An 11,053-nucleotide genomic window follows, 5' to 3' on the forward strand; every position below is an offset into this window, starting at 1 on the left:
ATAACAAATGGAAACGTTACATAAGGGACAATCGATATGGAAATGTTATTTCAATGTTGCGCATGGAAAACTTTAAATGTATGAAGTTTTAAAGTTCCTGTGTGGAAAGAAAATGTCATTTAACAATTGTAATACAGTGCCGATGTCGCGTGTGACAAAATAAATGATAATCTTGGAACAAAAGTATTTAAAGAGAAAGGAATATTAGAGACTAAACATGATGATAATCCGTTAAGTTGAAACCTGTTCATTTTAAACTCAATTGCATTAAAAGCTTCCGGCTTATTGAAAGGCTCTCGAGTTCCTATCATTGGTAGAACCAGTACTGGGTGTCTATGTGTGTGTGGGTGGGGGGTCTTAAGAACGCTCCCTCAGTGGGGATCGAACTGCTGACCTCCCAGTCGCAAGCCTGACACCATATCAACTACAAAATCTTTTTAAATGCCATACGAAGAACAAAAACCTTGTGTCAAGGTCACGAATTGAACATGAAATGTTAACAAGTATCAAATTTCTGCGATACAAAACACAATACAATTTCAAGTTACGGGTAGCTGATGGAATGTAATACTGGCATCACAAAGGCATGCCTTTCTACAATAATGGGGTTTAAACAAATTAAAAATGAACGTAAAACGTGTCGTCATGTTGTACATAAGACAAGTAGACATTGGTACACGTCGCGTTCTGAGAAAACTGGGCATAATGCATGTGCGTAAAGTGTCGTCCCAGATTAGCCTGTGCAGTCCGCACAGGCTAATCAGGGACGACACTGTCCGCTTTACTGTTATTTTTCGTTTAAAGGAAACCTCTTCTACACGAAAATCCAGTTAAGGTGGAAAGTGTCGTCCCTGATTACCCTGTGCGGACTGCACATGCTAATTTGGGACGACACTACGCACATGCATTATGCCCAGTTTTCTCAGAACGCGACTCAATTATTAATATTGCATGATAAATACCGGTATTTACCGTGAAATTATCTCGTGTCTTGACTTTTAAACTTGCTTTTAAAAATCAATAATACCATTGTAAATCGCACGGCGTATTTCTCAGCATAATGTCATTCCTACACCAAGTAGCTGCCTCTAAAGAGTTGCAAGGTCTTCCATGGGCATGTATTTACATTCTTTCCATGGTACTTCCATTATATCTTAACAAATTTAAACGCATGTACGATTGTTTAAACATGGTCGCCCTTAATATAACCGCTTATCTATCTATCTTAAAACGGTATTTATTGCCTTCCAAGTGTAATCAAGTTTCAACCCCATTACGTTTTGTATTGATCTATCAAATCAATAGCTGATCTAAAGTTTCAAAAACTGAAAACAGTGTAAAAAGTAAATGGGATTAGCATAACTTGTTTAATTCACTGAGACATCTGGGATAACCGCAGTGGACACAGGTATATTATATGCTCTTATTTCTTATAAATATATATTTGTAAAATCTTAACTAAATGTTCAATTACATATTGTACAAACATGGGTTAAATCGAAAGTACAATGTTTATAACAACAAACTGCTGCCATTGCTTTTCAATATTTAATCTGCTACCGTTCGCGCTAGCAAAAGTTAATGAAACAATTGAGAGTTATGATGAAAAAAATTGTAACACATATAGAATGCATTTATAATCATGACCCGGAAGGCAAATATATTTTGGCACACCTCCAACGCTTGAAATAAATCGTTGGTATTGCGTTTACAGCGGAAATTTATTTACAACATTAAATTGCGTCTCGATTTGGGAAATCTAGGCCTAATGCATGTGCGTAAAGTGACATATCAGATTAACCTGTTCAGTCCGAACATGCTAATCTCATGGAGGATATTTTCCTCTTTGAAGATTTTTTTTGTTTAAAGGGATTCTCTTCTTAACGAAAATCCAGTTCAGGTGCAGAGCGTCTTTCCTGGTTAGCTGGTGCGGACTACACAGGCCAATATGGTATGACACTACGCAAATGCGTTAAACCAAGATTTTCCAGAACGAGGCCCAGCATTGATTCTCGGACGACCAGTCGTATATTTGTAGTCCTGATAATGTATTGCTTTACAAATTTATCAACAAACTTGTTGATACGGAGTAATTATATATATATTAGTATTATTATTAAATATATGTAATTATATATATAACATTGTCTCCTACCGGTGAAACCGGAGGGGACTTATGGTTTGTGCTCTGTGTGTGAGTCTGTCACACTTTTCTGGATCCTGCGATAACTTTAAAAGATCTTCATATTTTTTCATGAACTTGAAACATGTACAGATGTCAATATGGAGATTATGCACGTCATTTCATTTTGTTCCTACGTCAAGAATTCTGGTTGCTATGGCAACAAATAGACTAGAAATATTGCTGAAAATTATGGATCCTGCGATAGCTTTACAAGTTCTTCATATTTTTAATGAAACTTGAAACATGGACAGATGGCAATATGGAGATTATGCACGTCATTTCATTTTGTTCCTACGTCAAAGTTATGGTTGCTATGAAAAAAAATAGACTAGAAATATTGCTGAGCATGGTGGAGTTTCACCGGCAGGGGACCATATTGCTTGACAATAGTCTTGTTATCATCTGAAACGGGTCGTGAATTCCATAAGCCAAATGAGATAAACAATTGTAGCTATTTCCTGTGGTGATTTTTGTGAAACGCACTTTGTTTTGTATTTATATTTTTAGTGCAGAAAGTGATTTTCGCCTTTTTTTAAGCACAATTACACACGTAGATAGCGTGCATTTTGTCTTGAGAAAAATATATTAAAGTAATAAAATTATCAATTTGCAAAAAGGAAACAGTTTTCTCAAAAGAGGGTAAACCCGATTCTCATGAACCACTTGAGTGGCTACTGATACACAGTTCATGTACGCTGGCCATTTGGCATAATACCCATTTTCGCATGACGCTGCTCGATTTCGCATGACGCTGCACACTCACTTTTCATACGGATTTCAGCTGTACACTATTTAAATATAAAGACTTTTATACACAATTATGTTCACGTGTAGACTGGGTTAAAACTTCAGGCTGGCAGACTGTTTACAATTTGTATAAGTACTTCTCAAATTAGAACAAGAAACTTAAATAACATGCAGACAGTATAAAATCATTAATATTCTGTAAAACATAATGGCATAGCACTGCTCGATTTTTGTTAGAACAAGAACATCGAGATATGTAAATGCAGCACCATCGCCGTAGAACACTTCTTTCAGTCTTTTCTCAAACAAACATCTTACATGTAATGGGCTTTAAAAGCCCACTTGAGATACGAATTTGTTTGACAAATTTACAAATAAATTTGCATGTTACTTTAACATCACAGTTTTGCAGTTTGGCGAAGGGGATTTTTTAAATCTAACATTCAGATTTCAAAATTAGAATTTGTTTAAACATGTATGCCTCACGTCTAGAAAAAAGGCATATGCAAACAGCGTAGATCCAGATGAGACGCTGCATGATGCGGCGTCTCATCTGGGTCTGTGCTGTTTGCTTAAAGGAATTTCCGTAAGAAATATTCTAAATATATAAATAAATATACTAGAAATCCCTAATTTTTGAAATAAATAGATCCAATTTAGAAGGATTGGAGAGTCCACTTGGCATAAATGGGTTAATCCACCAAAGCTGTGTGCATGTCTCTTACGCTTGTTGTGACACATACATGATTATTTGGGTAGCATGTAGCATATTTGTTCTACAATCTTTCTTCTTAACAACAAGTTTATAGAGCTACTAGCATAATTTGGTCAATGCAAACTATGTCATATAAACAATCTCTTCCTGAAGGTTTTAGTTTGAATTATTTAACGGTATGTTCTGAAGTCTTAAATATACTGTATTTCATTTAAGCAAACAGCGCAGACCCAGATGAGACGCCGCATTATGCGGCGTATTATCTGGGTCTACGCTGTTTGCAATGTCCTTACTGTACATGTATTTCAGTCACACATTCTGACTGTAAGCAGGTGTGTCATCCATTCAAACAGAAAACTGCACGCAATACTCGTATACCTGATGAATTTATATAATTTTCTCTAAAATATTCTCGAGTAAAAAATAATATGTCAACTTCTGTTTGTGAATAATCACCAATTAAAAAAAAGTTGCTTGTATCGGTTCTTGTCGAAAAAAAAACTAAAGCAAGTGTATTACGTGATATTTACGCGTATAGCACGCGCAGAAATCTTAACCACAACTTGGGTATGAAATGCTTTTTGCTTAATGTTTTTTTCCAAACCTCCTTCCACAGGTGGTAATTGTATACGAGTCCTGGTTATCGTTTCAGATGCCATGCCTACCGTTCACACATATGACGAGGCAAGCATTAGTTTCACAAAATGTGACGGACATGTGCAACAAGTGGGTATAATTCATTAATATTCAGTTATATAAAACATTGTATCCATATATTAAATCATAATGTACTTAGCACATTTATTGTTTTTCGGAACATATGATGAAATTCTAAAATAAAGCACTATTACTGTTCAATCGTAAAGCACCAGACTCTCTCCGGAATCCTCCAAAAAAATGCATTAAATGATCTAGCATTAAATCATCTAGCATTAAATCATCTAGCATTAAATCATCTAGCATTAAATCATCTGCTGATCAAGAGTGTGATTTCGGTCTTCTTCTCTGACACTCTAGATCAGCAGACGATTTATTGCTTATCTTACGGAAGATTCCGGAGAAATTCATCACGATTGATTCTCTGAATTAGATTTTTATGACAATACTATATACTGGGATTATATTCGTCACTTTGGAGACAATGCTCGTTTTATTTTGTGCAACTTATTTTTTTTTCTAGATTCAAAACAGAGCAGTGACAAACGAGAATGGCTTGATCCGCTATTTTGAAGAAGCCATCGCCAGAGGCGATCCAAACAGGGACCTGTACATGGCGAGGTCGATCCTGGTTTGGATGTCACTGATGTCCGATAGAAGGCGGCGGAGAGATCTACCGCACAATATGTGCAGTCTTGTTGACGAGAACAGTTTCCTACCGGGAACTTTCATGGAGTTATGCAGGTTCTACCAACTTACTTGCATAGTTTGTTCAAATCTGGTTTTTGACATAAGAAAGTTGACCTTTACATAGTTTTGTCAAATCTGGTATTTGTATATGAAAGTTTACCTTTATATAGTTAAATCAAAGTTGGAATTTGACATCAGAAAGAGAACCTTCACATTGTGTTTTTTTTTCAAATCTGGTATATAGTGTGTTAAAATTTCAAAGTATTGCTCAGGTAGTTTTATACAATAGTACCTATGCAATTTTTGTACATTTATTAAGTTTACACTTGGAATACCAGTCAATATATTTATCCATGGAACAATCATACAATACAATATATAAAACAGGTTGTCAAAAAAGTTAATAATTCTCACAAAATACTCAACCGGTACCATACCTCGAACTTTTATAATAAATATGTAGGTTTTAGATATATATATATATGGGGAGCATATAGTTGTCAGTTTGGGGTTCCTTATTTACTACCTTACTTCCGTCACACTTTTGTTACAGTTTATCATAGAGCCTTCAATACTTTACCGATCTCTTCCATATTTGGCATGACGGTACCTTGCATGGACTCTACCTTTTGATGTGGTTTGACGTCACATGGGTCAAGGTCACCGAGGCTCATAATAGATTTTCCGTCACACTTTTGTTACCGTTTTTTATAGCGCCTTCATTATTTTACCGATCTCTTCCGTATTTGGCATGAAGGTACCTTCCATGGACCTCTACATTTTGATGAGGTTTGACGTCACTGGTGTCAAAGTCAAGGTCACCGAGGCTAATAATAGATTTTCCGTCACACTTTTGTTACAGCTTCTAATAGCGCCATCAATATTTTACCGATCTCTTACATATTTGGCATCTAGGTACCTTGCATGGACCTCTACCTTTTGATGAGGTTTGGCGTCACTGGGGTCAAGGTAACCGAGGCTTATAATAGATTTTCCATCACACTTTTGTAAAAGTTTCTCATAGCGCCTTCAATATTTTACCCATCTTTTCCATATTTGGCAAGTACGTACCTTGCATGGACCTCTACCTTTTGATGAGATTTGACGCCACGGGCGTCAAGATCACCGAGACTTATAATAGATTTTCCGTCACACTTTTGTTACCATTTCTCATAGCGCCTTCAATATTTTACCGATCTCTTCCATATTTTTCATGTAAGTACCTTGCATGAACCACAACTTTTTGATGAGGTTTTAGTTCACTGGGGTCAAGGTCACCGAGGCTAATAATAGATTTTCTCAAAGTCACACTTTGGTTACAGTTTCTCATAGCGCCTTCAATATTTAACCGATCCCTTATATATTTGAGATGTAGGTACCTTGCATGAACCTCTACTTTTTCATGAGGTTTTAAGTCACTTAGGTCAACGTCACCAAGGCTAATACTATATTTTCTCAAGGTCACACTTTTTTCCACACAGTTAAACCATATTTCGACAAAGCATCATTGGGGAGCATCCATCATTTTAACTTATATCCTTGTTTTTTATTATACTTTTCGATTTCATTTTGTGTCCTTGACAAATGGTTTGAAAAACTAGCGTTAAAGACTCCTTTTAAATGCAATTTGTTATGTTTTCATATTATGTGATATTTCACGCCATGAACATGTTTGTACCATATATATGAAACGCGTGCACTGAAAACTAGGCTTAACGCATGTGCGAACAGTGTAATCCCAGATTAGCCTGTGTAGTCCGCAAAAGCTTTATACACTTTATTCGTGCATTAAACCCCGTTATCTCAGAACGAGGCCTATATATTCACAAATATCATGCTATATTTTAAGTGCTGCAAACATTGAATGCCAATTAATAATGGGAAAGGCGAAAGACATCACTTACGAACCTGGCTCGAATAAAGAAATTCTACAAGGCGTCTGGAACAGCTTTCGTTGCAATAACGTTTGGCATTTGGTATACACTGAACTAGCCGTCTCCACCGTAAAAGGATACCGGCGAGGGGGCGAGATTCTGCTTGAGAATGATGGGAATTTGGCATTTCAGACACAGACAGCAAACACTGGTTATACAGAGGCTATTTTCAATGAGTTTTGGTTTTGCACACATCCGCGAATTTTTTCGATTCACGCTTTTCCCGAGGAGAGTTCCTTTCAGTATGTATCGAGCGAACGTGTTAAAAATGAAAACGATTTCAAAAAGTGCGCCTTTCTGCAACCCGGGTTCTTTGTAACTGGAATGACTCTGCTAACGGTTGATGCGTGTCAAATGATTTCAGATAAGGGACGTTGCCGAATAACCGTTGGCTGTCCTTCCACGGTACTTAAAGATGTTAAGTTCAAATACAAATTATCGTTTATTGAAGGAAGCGGAGAAATAAACGCCGACACATGTATGCATTTGACAAGAATGGTCGTATATTCACCGGGTATGGACGAAGTGTCGTTTACAATAAGTTTGCCTGTAAAAGGCAAGTATACTTTCAGTACATCCGTGATCACGCCAGACCTAAGCCGGTATTGGGAGTGCTTTGAGTTCAGGATTGTGTGCCTTGAAGTCGATGAACACTGTCGCAACATCCCGACTGAGGTGGCGAAGACCGGGCTAGGCTTTACGCACGAAGCTTTGAATTTTGGTTTAAAGCACCCATCACAGACCACTTCCACCCTTGAAGTAGAGTGTGCGGACCAGGTTCCCGGAAAGACCATCGATCTGAACTCAATACATTTTAGAATCGCTGAAGACCGAATCAACGAGGTCCAGTTTGCGTCGGATTACATCGGCGATGACGAAAATATCGGTAGGTGCTAATGTTATATGAGGAATTTAATTTTGTTTACATAAAAGCAAATTGAAACTGCTTCTTGACCGAGGCTGTTAAAGCGTTGTCAATGTTATAAGATAATTGAGTCTTATTGAGACTCGATAATTACCAAAACATTTTTCTGAAATGTTCGTGTTCATCAACAAACTGAATCGCTTGCAAAAGTTATCGCCGATGGCATACATGTCTTTGATAATATGCATATTTAAAGCATTAATAGTTATTTATTTTAAAATAATGTTCAATATTTGTATACAAATGGACTACATTTTCTGTATGTTACTCAACAATATACAATTGTTGTGTTGAGTAACATAAAATAAAGTCCATTTATAAAATCATACTTTGAAAAAGCCATTAAAAGACCATTTTCTGTGTCTGTGAATTTGTTTTCCTATTCAAAGGGGTATCTGAAGTCAGAGTGGACCACGACAAAGGCGAGGTCGTGTTGAAGGCAGGTCTGAAAAAGAAAGGAGAGGGCGTGTTGGTGCTGAAAGGAAAGGACAAGAATGGCGGAGGAGACTTCAAACCGGTTGCGAACTATATTGTCAGCTCCTATCGAAATAATGAGGGTATGGCGTGAAAGAATTCATCTTAGAAGATATAGGTTGACATAAAAATACGTATATAAACTTTATTTAGAAACAAACGAAAAATTTTGTGTTTACTAAGGTTTTGCTTTATAATTACAAGGCATTTACGAACATTTTAAGCTTTTGTTGACAACAATAAAAAATTAAACTTACATAAACTTATTTTTAGTAACGACTTCATTGAAGACACACTGTTTAACACATTAAACACTATTGCTTTTTAACTTTTAGCGGATCACGAACGACTTGTGAAGAAAAACAAGAAGAAAGTGTTACAGGCGTCGAAGCGTGATGCAAAAGAGTTTCGAGAGACACAACTGCGAGATTCGGTGCACAGTTTACAACGGGAAGTGAAACAACTGATGTCTGTGCTCAACAAAATGTAAGGGTATTTGTTATAGTAACGTAACATGAGTCGTTCCATGAACAATATCTGGTGATTGCGTATTTATTTTTTATCGCAATGTAAAAATTTCCAAGTGTACTTATGCTGTGCACTTTAATTTTTGCTTTACCAGTCTCTCTTACATTAATACGAGTCCTTTTGTATATATAATTTGATGGAATTTTTCGTTTAAATGAAGTCTCTACTTAACGGACATCTAATATTGGCGGACTGCAAAGGCTAACGCGGGATGACAGTTAAAGACCATGTATTAAACCCATTTTTCTCAGAGATCAAGACGTATGCAATCCCGTATGATACTGAACGTGCAAAACATCGACGTGAGTGTTGACCATTCGAACGGGGATATTAATGGGCCATGCTGTGGGAAAAGCAGTTTTAATGCATATGCGTAAAGTGTCGTCCCAGATTAGCCTGTGCAGTCCGAACAGGTTAATCAGGGACGACACTTTCAGCTTTTATGAAATTTTTCTTTTAAAGAAAGTCTTTTCTTAGCTAAAATCCAGGAAAGGTGGACAGTGTCGTCCCTGATAAGCCTGTGCGGACTGCACAGTATAATCTGGGACAATACTTTACGCACATGCATAAAAAACTGCTTTTCATAGAGCGCAGCTCAAATGCAAAAACGAATGCATTCTTTTTCAGGAGCAGTATTCATCCGACAAAGTGAGCCAAAGAACAAAGGGCCTTTTCTGCTATAAAGGAAAAGAGACAGACAAGGACTGCATTTGAACAAATGATTGTATGGCTTAATAATCAATTAAAGCAGGATTTAAGTCTTATAGTCTATTAATTTTTATGATACCTAAGTTTTGTACCTAATTATACTGCAACTAGACCAGCCTCGACCGGTTAAGTTGACTGTTTGACCGTCTACTGCGCGGGTAGAACCAAACCCAGCTAGACACCGACAAGACGAACGGTCACCGCAACCTCTACCGAAACACCCACATCAGCAACTCAAAACTTGAAATGTCAATAACTGGACCCGAACAATAACAATGATAAAAATTATATAATAATGCATAAACAATACTCAGGGTACGTCATATTCCGACTTCTTTGATGTATCTCTTGGTGTTAAGCAAGGGGTACCGATGTCACTGCAACTGGTTATGCTAATTATTAATTACATGTATGTTCCACAGTATACGAACGACATTTTTCAATTGCTGCCTTGTGTATTATGCTATTAGCTTATTATATTGAATTATTTGCTTCTAACCCGGGACGCATTCAGAAGCAATTTAACGATATATATAATTTATATTTATAACGCTATTTATTGGTCTAAATTTGGTATTAAATAAATAATTTGTATATTAAAAAAAGGTGAAATTATTCATGGTCAATAAATAACGAATATATTGAACAAATGTCATTTTTTTATAAACGTGGGTATAAAATTTGAATACACTGGAAATATGTATATTTTTGTAAAAATATTAAATTAAAATAGACCGAGAGCTTATTATTACATTGCATTTGTGTCAAATTAGATGTCGAAACCGAACTACATGTATCTCTTTGCGATTCGCTATTAACGCCAATCTTACTACATGGTTCAGAAGTCTGGGGCATTAATGACAACAATGATATTAATAAATTACATTATACATTTTGCAAAAAATGATCTTTGTGTAAAACATAGTCTACTTCTTACTATGATGTATCTAGTGAGTTGGGTAGATTGTCTTTAGCCGTAATATGCAAATATGGCATAATGTAATTGGGTAAAATTATACACAGTGTTTACGGAACAGATGGATGTATCAACCTTTTTAAATTGTAAGAAAAATAATCTATGGTGTCAAGCTTTGAAATAAACTTTAGACAACCTTGGCCCTGACTATATTCTTATTACACCCGAATTCACATGTGGCATTTGATATATGTGTCTTGTTCTATGAAAGCTGGTCATAATGCATGTGCGTAAAGTGTCGTCCCAGATTAGCCTGTGCAGTCCGGACAGGCTAATCAGGGACGACACTTTCCGCCTAAACTTGATTTTTGGTCAGGAGGGACTTCCTTGAAACTAAAAATACCATAAAAGCGGAAAGTGTCGTCCCTGATTAGCCTGTGCGGACTGCACAGGATAATCTGGGACGACACTTTACGCACATGAATTAAGCCCAGTTTTCTCAGAACAAGGCTCATATGGTGACACAGAAACTAAAATATACATTTGGACGAGAATGATACATAAGCTTGCGCAC

General features: G+C 36.6%; 1 protein-coding gene across 4 annotated transcripts; it reads left to right on the forward strand.

The window, feature by feature from the left end:
• Nucleotides 1–1,228: 1,228 nt before the first annotated feature.
• LOC127874241 (kyphoscoliosis peptidase-like) lies at nucleotides 1,229–10,679 on the forward strand. 4 transcript variants are annotated; one of them, XM_052418462.1, is made up of 8 exons: nucleotides 1,231–1,408; nucleotides 1,870–1,951; nucleotides 4,300–4,373; nucleotides 4,828–5,048; nucleotides 6,844–7,814; nucleotides 8,243–8,410; nucleotides 8,663–8,813; nucleotides 9,483–10,679. In XM_052418462.1, exons 3-8 carry the CDS (start codon nucleotides 4,305–4,307, stop codon nucleotides 9,505–9,507), a joined length of 1,605 nt encoding a protein of 534 aa, XP_052274422.1. In that variant the 5' UTR covers nucleotides 1,231–1,408; nucleotides 1,870–1,951; nucleotides 4,300–4,304; the 3' UTR covers nucleotides 9,508–10,679. The 4 variants fall into 4 exon arrangements, with proteins under 4 accessions (XP_052274424.1, XP_052274422.1, XP_052274421.1 ...); XM_052418464.1 differs by lacking the exon at nucleotides 1,870–1,951 and having other exon boundaries at nucleotides 1,229–1,408; nucleotides 7,501–7,814; XM_052418461.1 differs by lacking the exon at nucleotides 1,870–1,951.
• Nucleotides 10,680–11,053: the final 374 nt, after the last annotated feature.

The sequence above is a fragment of the Dreissena polymorpha genome, chromosome 3 (assembly GCF_020536995.1).
Source record: "Dreissena polymorpha isolate Duluth1 chromosome 3, UMN_Dpol_1.0, whole genome shotgun sequence".
Classification (NCBI taxonomy): domain Eukaryota; kingdom Metazoa; phylum Mollusca; class Bivalvia; order Myida; family Dreissenidae; genus Dreissena; species Dreissena polymorpha.